At 47.8% G+C, this 17,501-nt stretch overlaps 1 protein-coding gene across 6 annotated transcripts in view; it reads right to left on the reverse strand.

Annotated features, from left to right (window-relative positions):
* The window catches only part of LOC122386730 (prestin-like), a 67,082-nt gene that overhangs the window by 46,414 nt on the left and 3,167 nt on the right, over positions 1 to 17,501 (reverse strand). The window contains exon 1 of one of the 6 annotated variants that reach the window (XM_043376231.1): positions 2,610 to 2,855. The exons of 4 other annotated variants lie outside the window; for them this stretch is intronic. In XM_043376231.1, coding sequence (XP_043232166.1) covers positions 2,610 to 2,648 — 39 coding nt within the window. In that variant the 5' untranslated portion in view covers positions 2,649 to 2,855. Of the gene's footprint in view, positions 1 to 2,609; positions 2,856 to 17,501 lie in introns of those variants that run through there. One more of the 6 variants, XM_043376228.1, reaches the window with a different exon arrangement.

Consider the following 17,501-nt stretch of genomic DNA (forward strand, 5'->3'; position numbering starts at 1 on the left):
GTAAAACGTCAGTTGAAGAAAAACGTGTATTAAAGTGAAATGTATAAACTTTTCGCAAAACGGATAAAATGACAAAGATGAATACAGTGTCTAGGTACATATGCCATAAACAGTATACCTAAAACAGGAACACGAGTGCACTGCACAGTACACAGTGCACAATCTGGTAACGTAGACTTTTTCCAAAAACAGAAAGGAAAGAAACGTCATTGCTTTAACCGCTGCAGACTTTGACGCTCCTATCCACTTGCATTTACACTGCGAGGGTGCCGCGTCAGTCTCAGTTAGTTGCCGTCAGTTTTCGATAGGCGTCTCTGGCGGACTGGCTGCCGCTTTTTCTGCCATGACCCGAGGGTTGCGGTCAGCAGCTGTTCATTTGCATACGGCCAGCCGGATGGACGGGACCGGGGTAGCCTTTTGCAGTATCCCGCCGGTAGCGCTCACAACAGACGATGCCTGTTGTTAACGGCGCGGAGCTATCGCTAATTCCTGGTGCATTGAGAGCGTGCGCACCATGCAGTGTGCACTGTGCAGCACAGGTGCACGCCAGCTCGAGCGTAGTCACTGCCCGGGTTGAATCACAATAGGTTTGGCAGCACCTGTTTGGCCTGATTGTTCTTTACCGCAGGTGGAGAAATCGTTCCGCAATCGAGTCAGTAATGCTGGAAGACTGTCAATAACTGAAGGAAAGACAGCGGTAGAGTTGTCTAAATATTCGAGAAGCTCGTGTTTCGCACAAATAATCAAAGTCAATCCGGGTACGCATAGCGCATTCGCCCCTATACGCTCCGAGCCTGGTCGCTGCGTCTGTGTAATGCGGCACAGCATTTGGCGCGATGATGCTGTGCCGCAATACACGGACCATGAGACATTCAGCAATACGTCTCTGTAAAGTGTAACTGCAGTGTTTACCTCACGAAACATGTACTTTGAGGCTTATCTCAGATACAAGACGACATACAATCATGGAATCACTTAAACTTTGCAAATACAAATGCAAAACTGCCAGAAAACGTAAGAATCGGCTATCCCCTGAGACGTTCCTACTTCCTTCACCAAAAAAATGGAAAATACTTGATGCAGCCATTGAACGATTCAATTCCAAATAAAGGCATTTTCAGATTTCCTAAATGACCAATTAAAGGCTGCAGGTATAAAGGAACGAGCAGCATCGAATACCTATTCAATATTTTCAGTCACTTTAGTCACTTCAGTTAACTCACAACATACAAATGGCTCAGATAAGCAAAGGCTACGCTTATTGATTTTAGTCATTTCATACACTTTCCGCATCAGCTCAGCCGCGTTGGGAGTGGAGACCCTTAGTGGCCGAGCTGTGATACAGCACCGCCGGCACGCTGCTGTTGGTCTCAGATTACCGAGCCGGCACGAGCCTTCTCGAGTTCAATGGGTGTCGGATCGCCTACCATTGTCAGTCGCCGCTCACCAGACGCTCCATTACCGAGGCGCCGGCAGTGGAGAGGTCGAATTAACGGTTCACCACCATCAGACTCGGTATACAAACTGCACCAGAGCGGCGATCGGTTGTGTGGGAGCGGCTGTGCCAGCTGCAGAGGGATTCTGTCGTTTGAGGTGTGACGCTTGGTTTGCTCAGTCAAACGTAAAAGTCATGTGTCAATTGAAAACAGTTTATAATGGCGAGAAAAGTGTTCGTTGAATTAAGCGCCAATTAGGTAGGCACTAGGCACGTATATGTTAAAGCAGACGAAAGCAATCAAATTACACCCGTAACATGTATGTCACACATTGTTCATTCTTCTACGAGTTATGAAATATATTTTGAATTTAGTATCTATCGGAAACAATAAATGCAATACTTGTTTTGTTCTGTGTTCATCAAAGATCATCTTGTGTCAGTTATTTCATATTTAGTTTATTTTGTTTGTGCGTTGATGAGCCACTTATTACGATCCCTGTAGCATTTAAGCTAATTTGATATAAGGCCCAACTAGTGACATGGATCATATAGCATAAACACCCTCAGTTTGTTTCAATAGAAAAACACAATTCTAAAGAATAGTGTTTGTCAAATGAAGAAACAACCTTCGGGTATTGTTCTATGAGGTTGCGATTTAATCATGTCAGCATACAATCAGTTAGGTATGTCAAGCTATGACGCATGTGGGGATGTCATTGCTGACACGTTGATGCAATATGAAAGTCTTCATGCTGTCGTATGGTTGGATATAATACGTGAAGGTAAAGATTACAGCTACCACCGAATCATTCCCTTATTCCTCCCAAGATTGCTGACATATTAACACGAACTCATGAGGAAGTACTGAGATCACGCTATAATATGATGAAGTTTTATTATTAGTAAATGCCCCAAATCTTCTCGGGAGCACATCTCAAGTGATGTGACCGATACTCAAGGCGCGGGTAAATGAGCCAGTGGAAAGTTACAAGATGTCTTCAAGGAATGCTGGTCACAGAGCCTACATAGGAGGCCTTGCTGTCCGTTGGAGCCTATGCGGGCTCACCAGCCTCAGGAGCGGAGTCGACTGCACTGAAAGAGTTTTTAGTGATTTACTCTAAGCGATAATGACACAGAGCGTGATAAGCCGATCGCCGAGGGAGGACTTTACCTCTGTGGAGCGGCGGCGCGGGCTGGGTGGGCGACCCATCCTGTTCGGCGGCGCCCGGTCTCTGCTGCAGGCTGATCGGGGAGCGGTGTCGGACACTGTCACTCGGGACGCACCGTCGGTCACAACTGAGTCGGCGAGCGGCGGCGCCTCTCACCTGACCCGGCGGCCTCCGAAAGGGCCCTCCGGCCGTATCGGCGCCAGCTCCTCTGCACAGAGAGGGCGTCATTAGCCCAAGCGCCGCCCTCCGCTCCGCCGCGGCCGCCTTCACCCGCTCCCCCTACCCACCGGTCAGCCAACCTCCCCGACGGCGGCGGCGCGGCGGCGGAGTGGCGGGGCCCCTCACGCGGGTGGCCCGTGGTCGTGACCCGTTTGTACCCGCCGATCGGGAAGTGCCCGCTGGTCGACAGCCGGTGCACGGGCGCGGGCAGAGCGCGCACAGCCATGAGGAAGCGGTCGGGGTGGACGGTGCTGCTGCCGCCCAGACCCGCCGGCCTTCAGGGGCGCCCGTGTGTCGCCGGCAGCTCGGTCTCACACACACACACACACGTCCGGCGGGGCCGACGGACATCCGTCGCACCGGCGCCATCCGGCGTCATCCGCCGGCGCCGCCGAGTGACCGGCCGAGCCGCCCGCGCGCTGAAAAACTGACCGACCCGTGCGTGTGCGTAGAGCATAGTCAAGGTCGTGTAGCTAAGAATATAGCGGTGGCCTAAAGGCAAAGCACTGTCCGCAATGGCGAAATAGTTCCACTGCAATGTGCTGTGAAATTAGGTTGAATGGCTTATCCATTTCCCGGACTAATAGCAAATCAGCGCGCACTTCACTGCGCACAACTGACGTAGTAAATCCTTCTGGAAGCTCATTGCAAAGACTTCTAGGAAGGGGTTCACTTAAATAAGATGCCCCGAAGCCCCGGAACCTGTAAGCTTGCTGGCTTGGTTGTGCAATGAGAAACAGCCTTGCAAGTGTGTAATTTTGGTCTTGCCAAGGCTTCTCTGGCGTCACACGGCAGGGCGGAATTTTTATCACTTATCGCTCCAGTCCTAAAAGCAATTCATTGCTTTACGAGTAGGTCAAACCTCTGGAAGTTGAGTACTACCTGAAGGACTGTATGGACTGAGTGATATCGGATCTCATCTCTCGTGCACCGTCTGAATTGATAGACGACAGTGACACACATTACCGTCGTCTTCCGTATACCTTGAAACAATAACAATGGTGACCTTCGTACCTCTCTCTCACCAAGGCCATCCGCCATTTTCAGCCGGGTGCCACTGGTGAGGAGGGTAGATGCCTAGGGATATTGCTAAGAGGAGAATCTCAGCAGCGCTGAGCTGTTGGCCGGGATGTTCACCGAGAAGTGGTGCTCCCGGGTGATACATGGTGATTGGGGCGAGTGCCCGGTCCAGAGGAGAGCCGCAATTCGGTCGGCTGTCCTCGCTCCTCAGCGTGCGACCCACGCTAACTCACCGGGACGAGATTTCATCGAACCGTCCACGGATCCTGTCCTTGCTGCGTGTCGCAGCCACGCGGTGAGAGCACCTCCTTCCCCCATTGACCTTGATATGAGACCATCGGTCCATCGGGCCACGGAAACAACCCGTCCCCGTATATATGTTAATTTGACAAATTGATAGTGCAAGTCGCATCCAAGATTCCTTTACTATTCAGGTTGGTTCACTAGGGAAATAAAGACGCCGTGGTGACGTCATCAGAGGAAATCCTTCACGTTCAAATGAAGGGGGCATTTGAATTGCTGATTTTGGCTCGATGTAGTCATATTTTTTAGTTTCAGCCCCATTTATCGTAATGACGTGAACTCATTGTTACATTGGTACAACTTCTGATGACACAAAATCCTTGTTTTTTTCTCCAGCTCGCTCGAAAGATGATGAAATTTGCATGCATGCCTATGGGTGAAGGGAGATTCTACAGCCGTGGTGACGTCACGGTAAAGGGATTATGGAGCTCGTGAACGGGGGCTGAGTCGCATCATGCGTGAGCAATAAGAACATATAAAAATATAAAAATCGAATATAAAAGCGATCTGCGAACGCCATCTGCCGTCTTGAGCATTGCTTTCTAAAACCTCTAGCCAAAATGTAAAGTGATCAGTGGCTCGATAAAAGGCTCTGACAATTATTTGGCGAATGGCGTTTATAAAATCATCACGGCAAAAAGTTGGACGGCAAAAAACAAATTGGACTGTACTATGTGTATTTTCATGTGGTTTACACGCTATGAGAAGGAACGGAAGCAGCAAATATCGTACTTGCAAAGAAGTGAAAATCACGGTAAAATTTGCACTGGGTACCTACTGCCTATCATAAAATGAAAACTTGAACGATCTTCGCATCCCACATATTCATGAATCTGGACAGTGGACTGGACACGATGCATAAAGAAACTTCTTCAGATGTTATCGGCCACCATCAGATATCGTTTCGTAAAATAATTGTTTTATAATGCTTCGCTCATACACCCGGGAAATTCCACTCAATTGTCACGGTCCTCAGATGGGACCATCGCACGACACGGTAGATCGGAAAAGGGAGGAAGTGTCGAGATGAAGGAGGACAAGATACAACCGAGGACACCATGAGGAAGTGATGGACATGATCTGGCTCGATTAATGAGAGGCTCCACCACAGGACAGGGAATCACACCACACCAGATGGTATGTCACGGCCGAAACATACCAAAACAGTGCCCATGGTCGGGCCAAGTGGGTTAATCAGGCATTACCGGGTCCGGCAAACATTGCTGCAGCCGTGTGGTGAACCCGGCTGAGATGAGCTCATCTAATGGCTTCCTCCTAAAAAAGACGGAAGGACGAAGAGTTACAGTCGATGGGCGCGCTGATACGATATCTCACTGGTCGATACTCGTAGTCCTGAGCCGGCAATAAAATTTGACCGGCATGGTATACGGAAGCGCGCGCCATGAGCATGTCAAGGCCGCGTGCATCTGCCGCTGTGCTCTCACTAGGTCATGGTACTCGAGGCCACTCACCTCTGCCAGGAAACAAGATCCTGGAGATCTGCTGCAGGAGTTCCGCAAACTTATTGATTCGTGATTGTCAATAGATTTCTCTGCTCAGGAAGGTGAGTTTCAATGAGCAGAGAGGTAGCTTGAACAATGCGTCGTGCTATTTGCTTTTACATGACAAAAGTTAAAACGGAAATATCAGCTGCAAGAGAACGAATTGAGTTCATATCAAAAGCTGCATTGGTAACAAGTTTTAATAGAAATGCAGCACAGCGGACCTCCATGATCCCTCCATACGAAACTCTTTAGCTTATGCAATGAATGCGTGCAACCGGACCAGAGCACGGTGGCCCAAATCGTCTGTATTGCGTGGTTTAACAGCCACACCAATAATTTATTTCATTTTCGATAGAAATAAATATGTCGTCACCCAAACATTTTTTCTAATCGGATCACCTGCACCTTCATAAATTAAGAAGCACATCCATCATAAGTAATTGGCTGCATATTTTGAAACTCAGGCAACGCACCTGCACGCAATTGTTAGACATTAAACCGAGTGCTCATGTTATGTGCCGTACAATTTATGTCCCCAAGGAACAAAAATGGAAGCTATCGCTGCCAGGGATGCGGAGCCGGAGCCGGAGTCGGAGCCGGAGCCGCCGGAGCCGGCATATTTTGCCCGGAGCCGGAGCCGGAGCCGGAGCCGTGAAACAATATAGCCCGGAGCCGGAGCCGGAGCCGGAGCCGCCAAAAAAGGGGCGACTCCGGCTCCTTTTTTATTTTTTGAAGAGGAAAAAAATAATTGACCTAGTACGGTTTGACAGTACAAGGCAGTAAAGCATATGATAAGTACGTCATGAGCCATCAAGTGAATGAAAAAAAGCCGAATATCCCCAGTATCCCACAGTACGCAATCAACTTTCTGTCTGCTCCTCCTCGCCCCCCCCCCCCCCCCACGTCTACTGCATCCCCAGAACATGAGGACCGGTCATCAGGTGACGGCCATTGTTTTGAAGCCAGTGCAGTGGACTGCGACTCCCAGCACCGTCTCTTCCCCACCCCCCACCCCCCACCCTCCCCCCATGCAGCCGAGAGGAATGTCAGCTTCAGTGAACTCCGATTCGCGGCGACTGCGTTTCCAATGCCATCGCTTCCTAGTCCTTTGTTCTGCCAGTTCTCTCCGAGGTGCGTTTGCGCGGGGACGCGGTGAGCCGGTCATGGCAAAGAGTAACGCGTATAACCAATCCAATTTTTCTTCCACCCGTATTTAATTGATTGCATAGGGGATGTACTGAGTCGGAGCCGGAGCCGCCGGAGCCGGAGCCGCCGGAGCCGGACCATTTTACTCGGAGCCGGAGCCGGAGCCGGAGCCGCCATGACATTTCACCCGGAGCCGGAGTCGGAGCCGGAGCCGATTTTTTTCTCCGGAGCCGGAGCCGGAGCCGGAGCCGTCTGAAATTTCCACGGCTCCGCATCCCTGATCGCTGCCATTCCAGAGTTGCAAAACGCAACAAAACCGCATGCTTGTTTGATCGATGAGGTAAAGTACGTACTCTAGAGCACTTCATGGGCCGGATAAATCCGTTATCCACGGATAAATCCGCGGACCGGATAGGATTGGATTCTAAATTTGTTAAAAAAGAACGGATATGGGCGGGCCGGATTTGGGAATTGAAGGTTGAACCCGGATCAAAACGGATCAAAATTTTAACATTCAACATTGAAGTAAAAAATTAACCTAATGTGTTAAGCGGCAGCAGCAGACTTGTGCCGTGACCAAAAATCAAGATCCAGGATCCTCAAGGTCCCACGGCAAATTCAATTTCTAGAATCCAAGGTTTCCAAGGTCCCACGACAAATTCAATTTCTAGAATCCAAGGTTTCCAAGGTCCCACAGCAAATTCAATTTCTAGAATCCAAGGTTTCCAAGGTCCCACGGCAAATTCAATTTCTAGAATCAAGGTTTCCAAGATCCCACGGCAAATTCAATTTCTAGAATCCAAGGTTTCCAAGGTCCCACGACAAATATACATTGCAGGATCCACAGTCCCCAAGGTCCCACGACAAGAATGCATTGCAGGATCCACAGTCCCTAGGGTCCCACGACAAGCGTGAATTTCAGGATCCACAGTCCCCAAGGTCCCATGATAAGTATACACTTCAGAGTTCAGGGTCCACAGTCCTCAAGGTCCCACGGCAAGAATACATCAGGATCCAAAGTATTCAGGGTCCCACAACAAGAACTTAAACTAACATTCTGATGAGCAGGCTTACTTCTAAATATTCTGCCAACAGATGCCCAGCAACATTGAAAGGGGTAGAACCTATGCAAACCTATGGTGGTTTTATCATTTACCAACATACTACATAGGTAGGGGGAGCTTCAACACAAGTCCAAGTTAAAGATGAATCATATAAATCTCTCCTTCTTTAGCCGGACAAATTCATAAAAATATAGGTAGGTAAAAGGTACCTTGCATTTTGTATTGTCATGTTCCTTTCAAATCAATCTTACCTGATCATTAGGAATGTAGGATAGCACCTTACAGTTATTGAAGACAGAAATCCAAGTATTCTTTCAGGCAAGATCAAAAAACCAGAAATAAAACCTACAGGCTTCATAAAAATGGAAAAATTGAATTGGATAGGTATACGCTTTCGATTTTCTGCACATTCAGTTACATAATACCTAGAGCTCTGTTCGCACGCCGTTTATTTATCAGCAGGCTGCGACCATGCTGCTAACTTCTTGGCTCCTCATTGGTCGAATTCAAGTGGTCTATTCGTTAGACCAATGAGGCCAAGCCGCGCCAGCAATAACCGACAGCACGCTGATATAAAAACAGCCACCGAGCAGGGCCCTGGATAAAAACTCAACAAATATGTTCTAAGTCTTGTTTGCGCCATGCTCACAGAAAAAACTGATCGATTAAGCCAATAGAATTAGAGTATCAGCGAGCGCAAACATTACTTACTGTTCATTCACATTAGCTTGAAGGCTCTGAACAAAATTCCATCTGACAATTTTTTCGTCAGACGGTTCTTTGTCGGCAGATTTTCGTCTGACTTTTTCGTCTTGCATTTATTCGTCTGTACGAATTGATTTGGTGCATTTTTCGTCGGAGTATTTTACTGTCCGGCATTCTTTTCGTCTGGACGAGGCGGAAAATGTCCTTACGAAAAAATGCGCGGACTTAAAAATGCACAGGCGAAAAATGCATAGACGAAAGTCTGCGGACGAAAATCTGCATACGAAAAATTGTCCGACGAAAACCTGCTAAACGGAAAAGTTGAACTGTCATGGAATCATTGCTTATGGATACTCGCTCATTGCGCAATGGTGATTTGATGACTTGCAAATCAAATAAGTTTGACACTTACTTGGTCAGTGGGTCAGGGTAGCTTCCAAGGAACTTCAAGCCCGGCATATCACAACCCAGAAAACAAGGCCCAGAAAATATGTGAGTTGAGATTACAAAAGAACTTTCCAAACCACCACTGTCCACTGTTTGACAGTTTCATAATCCATAACATTGATAATGTAAAAAGCTACCAGAGGGGTGTTCACGGGCACCGCACACTGCTGCGTGCGGTGTGTGCGGTGCGTCCAGCAGGCGTGGGGGTAGGGGATGGGTAGGCGGCTCTGACGTCACGGCTGCGTGCGGTGGACGGTCCGCTGTGGCCAGTCCCGACCGGCCACAGCGGTCGCTGTGTGCGGTGACGGAAGGCTGACGTAGGGACGCAGTGGGCGGAGCTTGGAGGCTGTGTGCGGTCCGACCGCACACAGGGCCCGTGAACAGCCCTCAGGTCTCTTGTTCCAGTTCTGCCTCACAGCCATGACAATGATTTGGCTCTGTATATGTCTACACAGTCTGGTTCATTTTCTCCTCATGTATCTATCCTTAGCCCCTTGTAGCTGGTTGCTCAGCGGCTCAACCATAGATATTTATTGAAGTGTTTACAGACAAAACCTAGTGCAGGGTCCTTAGTGGCCATGTGCATTCTTGAGGTCCCTCAAGAAAATGATGGTGTAGATCCAGACCCTTCTCCTAAGATCCCATGGCAAATAATAAAACTGGGACTGAAGGTCCGACATTCTGCAGGGTCTTGCAGCATATCAAAATTTTGAGGTCCTGACCCCCCTGGGTTTCCATGGTTTCAGGGTTTCCATGGTTTCACGGCATATAAAATGTTGAGGTCCTGGGTTTCTATAAGGGTTCCTGGGTCCTGGGTTTCTATTTCTATTGATGTCACATAAAATGTTGATGTCCTGGGATTCCAAGGTCTCGCGGCATATGCAAATGTTGAGGTCCTGGGATTCCAAGGTCTCGCGACATATGCAAATGTTGAGGTCCTGGGATTCCAAGGTCTCGCAGCATATGCAAATGTTGAGGTCCTGGGATTCCAAGGTCTCGCGACATATGCAAATGTTGAGGTCCTGGGATTCCAAGGTCTCGCGGCACATGGATGTTTTAAGGTCCTGGGTTTCCAAGGTCTCACGACAAAAATGACAATGCAAGGTCCAGGATCCATCAAGGTCCCAGACCTTGGACTCTGCGAACCCTGGATCTCGGACCTTTTTGGGACCTTGGCACAAGTCTGGGCAGCAGAGGTTTGATTAAAGTAATAGGCATCATTTTATGACACTCACTTGTCACAAGACTTGTCTTCAAGTGGATAATGTATGCAATATAATGTAATAAATTGATCAAGAAATCCCGAAATGAAAAAAATATATGTCCACAGTGTGGACATAGAGAAATTGTGTATTACTATTGAAGGATGATACCTAGTTTACCAATGTGGTGATTTTCATCTGGTTTTAGGTTTATAAGCATGGTTTTTGGAACCATGATGGTCTGTGAGATGTATGGCTGTCTGGTCCCTTAGATTGAATTTGTTAGTCCAGTTTTGGGTGAAACCAGTTATTGGTGAAACGGATTATTACGGATATTTTTTGGAAGTTTGGCTGCAATACGGGCCATGGGTGGGCCGGATTCTGATATTCAAAGAAAGGCGGATAATGGGCGGATCTGGATATGACTTGCCGGATATGGGCCGGGCCGGATCCTAAAAAGCCTATCCGTGAAGTGCTCTAACGTACTCGTACGTTCGTCACACTGCAGGAACCCGATCTGTGTGGTACAGGCCCATCAGTTTGTCAGAAACGGCAGGTTGTTGTATGCGCCCATTTCTGCCACAGATGGTCGACACACCGCACATGTGCATGATGTCAAATGTGGGCGACACGTATGTGACTGAGAATAAACAGTCACCCTCCACCGTTGTAGCTTTGAATGTAAAGGAACGCTGGGTGATGCAGGTAGAAGACCAGTACTATGCCTTGCTTTGCATCTACACATTTACAAATTGTACCAATAGACGAGAGTGACTAACGGGTGACCCCAAAGCGACTAATGAGTGACATTCATCTCGGGCCTTACTAGAGTCTAAATTGCTGGCATCTATAAGTAAAAGCAAAGATAACATGAACTATACCATAACATGGTAGTTCATGTTATCTATGGTATAAGGTTTTCATTTCTGTCTTTCATTTGATCTTTGGTAATTTTTATAGCTCCAGCACAGGAGCCTTAACAACAGGCGACTGCAATAGATGATATCTAAAATGGAAGTTTATACGGTAGAGTTGCCTGGCCAGGTATCACAGCTCAACCCATACCTAATTTCACTTCATTCACGCCATTTCGGGGTTCATAATTTTACAACAAAAATGTATTTGTATTTGTATTTGTATTTGACAGTTAAAACACTCTCCACAGTAAAATGGCTATTCCGAGTGTCGCGTCACGGTTAAAAGGAAAAACAAGGATACACTCATCAATCACATCAAACAGAACACAATTCAAATCACACATTCATCCAGTGGCGCGGGAACTTCTTCCAGACTGGGGGGGCTGAACCATAATAGAAATCAACCTAGGGTACCCCCAAATCTAGTTTTCTCACCGGTTTTAGGCCACTTATTTTTCAGACCTTGGCCTTTTCAACAACAAAAAAAAGAAAATATTTTCAAAAAGTGAGGTATTCCGTCTCAGCTGAGTCAAGAAACTACCGTTTTGGCAACCTGGAGTAAAGGTTTTAATCTGCCAAATGAGTTGCCGAGCCAGTGAAATAGGTAGATTTTTCACTTACATGTTTTCTTCTTTTGTGACCCACAACCCCTAATTTGGGGAGGACAAGCTGCCCAACGGTTCCTGGCCTCATGAAACGTTGTGGGGCACCGCCCCCACGGCCGCAGAGTTGTGGGGGCAAGCTTCCCCCACTGCCCCCTCCCCCGGTTCTCACGCCTATGTATGAATCTATGAAATTATGTTGGTAGATTTCCGATTTCGATTCCTCCAGCTGGGGGGGCTCAAACCTACATTACGAGCCCCCCCAGCCGAAAAGCTGGGGGGGCTCAGCCCCCCCTAGCCCCCCCCCCCCGGTTCCCGCGCCACTGCATTCATCCTTATCACCATGGGCTAACTTTATCACTACATTCAAAGAAATGTAAAGCATTTTAAAGGGACAGTATCATCGAAAAAAAATCAATGTATGGAGCTGATTTTTTTTTTTTTTACTAGCATTTCTTATTTTTCTGAATCAGAAAAACATAGTTTGAGGACCGAACTCGGTGAAAAATATTGCAACCACATTTCATTTTCATGATTCATTTTCATGAGCGAACCACCACTATACAAGCATGGCCGCCAGTTTGGAACACGGACGTATAATTAAACTGGACCCGCAACCACCTCCATTCAGGTGAAGCCGACAAGGCGCCATTTTACGTTGCCAAAAAACCGTGCTCTGAAAGGTCATCGAACCATTACAATTGGAATTGCGTCTAAACGGATGATCGGATCGAGATGCTGGTGGTACCGTTCGATGGGTAATGCCTTGAGGCAGGTGATGATGCATGTCACAGGTCATTCGGTGTCACGTGGCGCGTGCCACGTGCCGACAAAGTCGGGAAGGGCAAAAACCTTTAAGCGACGCTCCAAATTAAACGGTGCGCGGCACAGGTGCCAAATTCACAGGTCACATGTCCGGGTGTTTGACCATTAACATATGGTTTGCTCGGCAGCAGGAGGTGCGAAATGCACGCGCCAGGGGCGAAAAACATGTTTTGAGGATGCATCCTCCGATTCCGGAAAACCTTGACCTAGGCACACCAAATTTGGCACACTGACACTATCGGACACGCGCTTGAAGGCGCTGTGCAAATAGATGTGCTGGGGTACACGGTGCACGTGCTGTGCACGTGCAAACCTTTTGATGTTGCACTCTGTGTCACATATACGGGCAGAGAGGGTAGCGCTTGCAAGCTCAACATGCCAAATTTACACAGGCCACCCAGAATGCATTCCAGCATAGTTATTGAGCATATTTTTCTCCTGGTGGACCCCAAAGGTGCGCTCTGCACGTGCTGAAAATTATCCGCGCCGGGCGGTGGGGATGCTTGGACACCCCATGTAGGTTTATGTAAATATCTCGAAAACGGCGTTGTGGAGCGCTGCCGTTTTTAGCACACCCTTTCATGCATCTTTTTCACACATGCTGCATAACTTTCAGACCCAGGCACTCAAGGTTAGGTCACCAGGTTACGTCCAAGTGGCCTTACCTTAGGAAAAGTTATAATGCCCGTCATAGCTACACAGACTGAACAATCGGTCTAAAACGTTGGAGGCGATTACTAAAGAGCACCATATAGGTATACGTAAAGTATCTTATCCATAGTAAAGTATCAATTATCATGGATAATTTATCCATAGTAAAGTAGCTTATCCATAGTAGGTGTCAACCACCATTGATGGCGTCGTAACATGTTACGAAGGCACTAAAACTATAACTTCTTAAATGTTAAACTGAATGCTAAATTCGAAATCAGCTCCAAAAACTGTCCTAGAAACATGTAAAACTCGAAAAGGTAAACCAGGGTCATTAAAGGTCAGTGACCTTGACCTAATTTTCACGTGACCTTGACATCCACCATATTGCATGTGACCAACATCATATCACATGTTTGAACACTTGAAACCACGAAAAGACAGCGAACGCGCGGCTAGTGCGCGCCGATGTACGCCGAATCACGATTCCGGCCAAACATGGTCTCGTATTAATAACTTAATATCAGATGCTGATTTACCGCTACTCAGTCAAGTTAGAACCATTTCTTCTTGGCCGCGGTCACCGGTCCAGGCCACCACATAATCGTATTACACCGCGCTTGCTCAATGCTCAGTTCGTATTGTAAAAGTGCTGCGGCACAGCATAGATGCAGGCGCTCTGCTACTGCCATCTATGGGTGAAAGATGAAGATAATGGTTATTGCGGTACAGTATCACTACAGGCGCAAACAACCAGGGGCGTCGCCACGGATTTTTGACTGGGGGGGACGGATTGGCTGACTAAAAACCCAAAAGTTAGTTAGTTTACCGTACAATTTCAGGCCTATGCACTACTTATAACGCATACACAATACACATGTTCTCATGTTCTCGCGTGGAGGCGTTATTAGTCACACTCTTTTCTACCTGTGCATGAATTGGCGGCGCGAAGCGCCGCGAAATTTGGCAAAAACTCTTGGCATAACACTCCCAAAACGTATAAATTTTGCATCCCGCGTAATAAGTTTGATACCAGGACAGTTAGGGTCTGGTCACCAAGTCCAGCAGCCCTGCCTCTAAAAAATCGTGTGGTCCTCTGTAAACCGCTGTTAACCATAGATACAGCTTTTTTCCAACTTCTGTGCAGTGGAGCTGCAGGACTGCGGTGTCGGAGTCGACTTCGGTCGTAGTCGACGGTTTTGGTCGGATACGGAGTTGGAGTCACCAAAATCGTATAACAGACCTCAACTCTGAAGTCAGAGTCAACGTCATCCCCGAGGATGGGTCGAATAAGAGCTGGAGATTCTGTTGGCTGTGGTGATTGTAGGGGTCATGGTAAGACTAATGTAGGGGCATACTGAGCATTACGTCCTCCTGGGCTCTCTCAGACCAGGACGAGGTCCTCTCACCCTCAAGCATCAAACGTTCAAAGGCCATGGTGAGACCTTCTGCTGTCGGATGGCCTCGAACGGGAAGAGGGCCGTTTGAGAGTGAGCTGAAGGTCTTGACTATTACGAATATCCTATGTAAAATGTGTGGTCTCTGCAAGCTGTTGTCCTACTGCACTCTGAGACTTTGGGACAGATATTCAGCCCTTGTTGGATATGGTCGCCCCTACAACTGGAGCTTTGGCTCCCTATCGAGGACCTGGGAAGTGGGACGGACAGTCCAGAGCTGCACCTCGTAGGCAATGTTATCGTGCCAAGAAACGTTCAAAGAGACAAAAGCATCACATCACATGTTTTTTTCACTCCGATGCGGGCCGAAGGATGCCGTGGTCGGAGATGGAGTGGGGACTCCGAGCGTTTTTTTTAAGCCGGAGTCGGAGTTACCAAAATCATCTACTCCGCAGCCCTGTAAGCAAGGGTACAGTGTCAGCAATTCGCAGATTCAATTTGTTTACGAGTAGGTATCCGCAATTTCATTCCAAAACGACAATACACCAATGTCGTAGGTCACTTTTTAAATCATTCATGGGGATATTTTTGCGGGGGACGTCCCCCCCGGATTCCTCGACTGGGGGGGACGCGTCCCCCCCCGTCCCCCCCGGTTTCGACGCCCATGCAAACAACGTGCAAACAAAGATGCCTATGCTGCGCTACCGGGCGATGGTAGCGTAAATTTGCGTTGCTGGGTAGCTAAAAGTTTTGGAGCCCGAATTTGACAAAAGAAATGGTTTGCCGTTTTAAAGATCGTATCAAACAATCTGCGGTTACTCTCAATTCTTGCTTTGAGATAATTGGTGATTTGTTTATCAAACCGTGGTACTTCCAAGCTATTACCAGCACATAACGAACTTCAGGCGACACCGCTCGTCTATGTTTTGTGTCCTTTGCCTCACGTGAGGGTGATGGGTACTACCTACTGGAGTAGGCAAAAGTGATATCATATCCCATTTTCAAATGGATCAGCACCTAAATGGTGAGCCGACCAGGGGGACCGATGAACGTTGTTGTTGTCGTCATCATCGACCATAGGTGGCGGAACGGGGAAGACCTAACCTTGAGTGACCTGGGTCTGAAAGTTATGCAGCATGTGTGAAAAACATGCATGAAAGGGTGTGCTAAAAACGGCAGCGCTCCACAACGCCGTTTTCGAGATATTTACATAAACCTACATGGGGTGTCCAAGCATCCCCACCGCCCGGCGCGGATAATTTTCAGCACGTGCAGAGCGCACCTTTGGGGTCCACCAGGAGAAAAATATGCTCAATAACTATGCTGGAATGCATTCTGGGTGGCCTGTGTAAATTTGGCATGTTGAGCTTGCAAGCGCTACCCTCTCTGCCCGTATATGTGACACAGAGTGCAACATCAAAAGGTTTGCACGTGCACAGCACGTGCACCGTGTACCCCAGCACATCTATTTGCACAGCGCCTTCAAGCGCGTGTCCGATAGTGTCAGTGTGCCAAATTTGGTGTGCCTAGGTCAAGGTTTTCCGGAATCGGAGGATGCATCCTCAAAACATGTTTTTCGCCCCTGGCGCGTGCATTTCGCACCTCCTGCTGCCGAGCAAACCATATGTTAATGGTCAAACACCCGGACATGTGACCTGTGAATTTGGCACCTGTGCCGCGCACCGTTTAATTTGGAGCGTCGCTTAAAGGTTTTTGCCCTTCCCGACTTTGTCGGCACGTGGCACGCGCCACGTGACACCGAATGACCTGTGACATGCATCATCACCTGCCTCAAGGCATTACCCATCGAACGGTACCACCAGCATCTCGATCCGATCATCCGTTTAGACGCAATTCCAATTGTAATGGTTCAATGACCTTTCAGAGCACGGTTTTTTGGCAACGTAAAATGGCGCCTTGTCGGCTTCACTATCTTCCATAGGAGGTCCATTGGGATCGTCAGTCCAGTTCATTTATACGTCCGTGGTTTGGAAGCATGCAAAATTACTACAGAACTGGCGCAGATAATACATTATTGACGCTACGCTTACGCGGTCGTTCTTCTGATTGAGTTGTCCTTAGGGAGAGGTAGCCTTAGGTATTGCCTATAAAAAATATCACGTGACAATTGGAGGGAGTGACAATTGGACGTGACAATTGACAATGGAAGAAAATATCACGTGACAATCACGTGATAAACGTCATACATTGGAGGGCTGGAGGAATTCCTTTGTTGAGCCGCTAGAATCCGAAGAAAACAGCGGAAATTGCTTACGACTATTTAATGAATTTAACAGTGATGAATAAGTGCGAAAAACGTTTTGGCTTTATAAAATTTGACGAAATGACCAGGGTAAAAGTTTTATTACTGGCGGTCAATTCAAAACGGCGCAAACATTTAAACAGTGAAGATAGTGAAGCACGATTCAAAGTGTAGTACACCTTTCGTACTTTGAGCGGCGATAGCGGGATAACGGTGTGGAGCTTCGAGGATCGGTCTTCAGTTCCCGGACCAGAAAGGTGGGGCCTATGCAATGTCAAATTTCATGAAAATGGTGATACTGTCCCTTTAACATTTTCATCCCTCTGTGCTTTCTGATTCATTACGACATAGAACGTTCATACCATTCCGTCATTATTTATAGGTTTGACCAGCGGCGTCGCCACGGATTTTTGAGTGGGGGGTCGGGTTTCCGGTCTTCGTCTTGATGGGTAGGGGTGTTTTTAGCCACACTCCCGGTTTTTTCGTGTGCCCGGAGAAAAACCTCGGCGCGCAGCGCCGCGAAAGCAGCGGTATATCTTATTGAACATCAATTTTGCATCGTGCATAAAAATCAAGCACAGGTCACCTGAGGTCAGGTTACAATGTCATGTCAAGTTCAGTTTAAATG

The sequence above is a fragment of the Amphibalanus amphitrite genome, unplaced genomic scaffold, assembly GCF_019059575.1.
Source record: "Amphibalanus amphitrite isolate SeventyFive unplaced genomic scaffold, NRLGWU_Aamphi_draft 000261F_arrow, whole genome shotgun sequence".
Classification (NCBI taxonomy): Eukaryota; Metazoa; Arthropoda; class Thecostraca; order Balanomorpha; family Balanidae; genus Amphibalanus; species Amphibalanus amphitrite.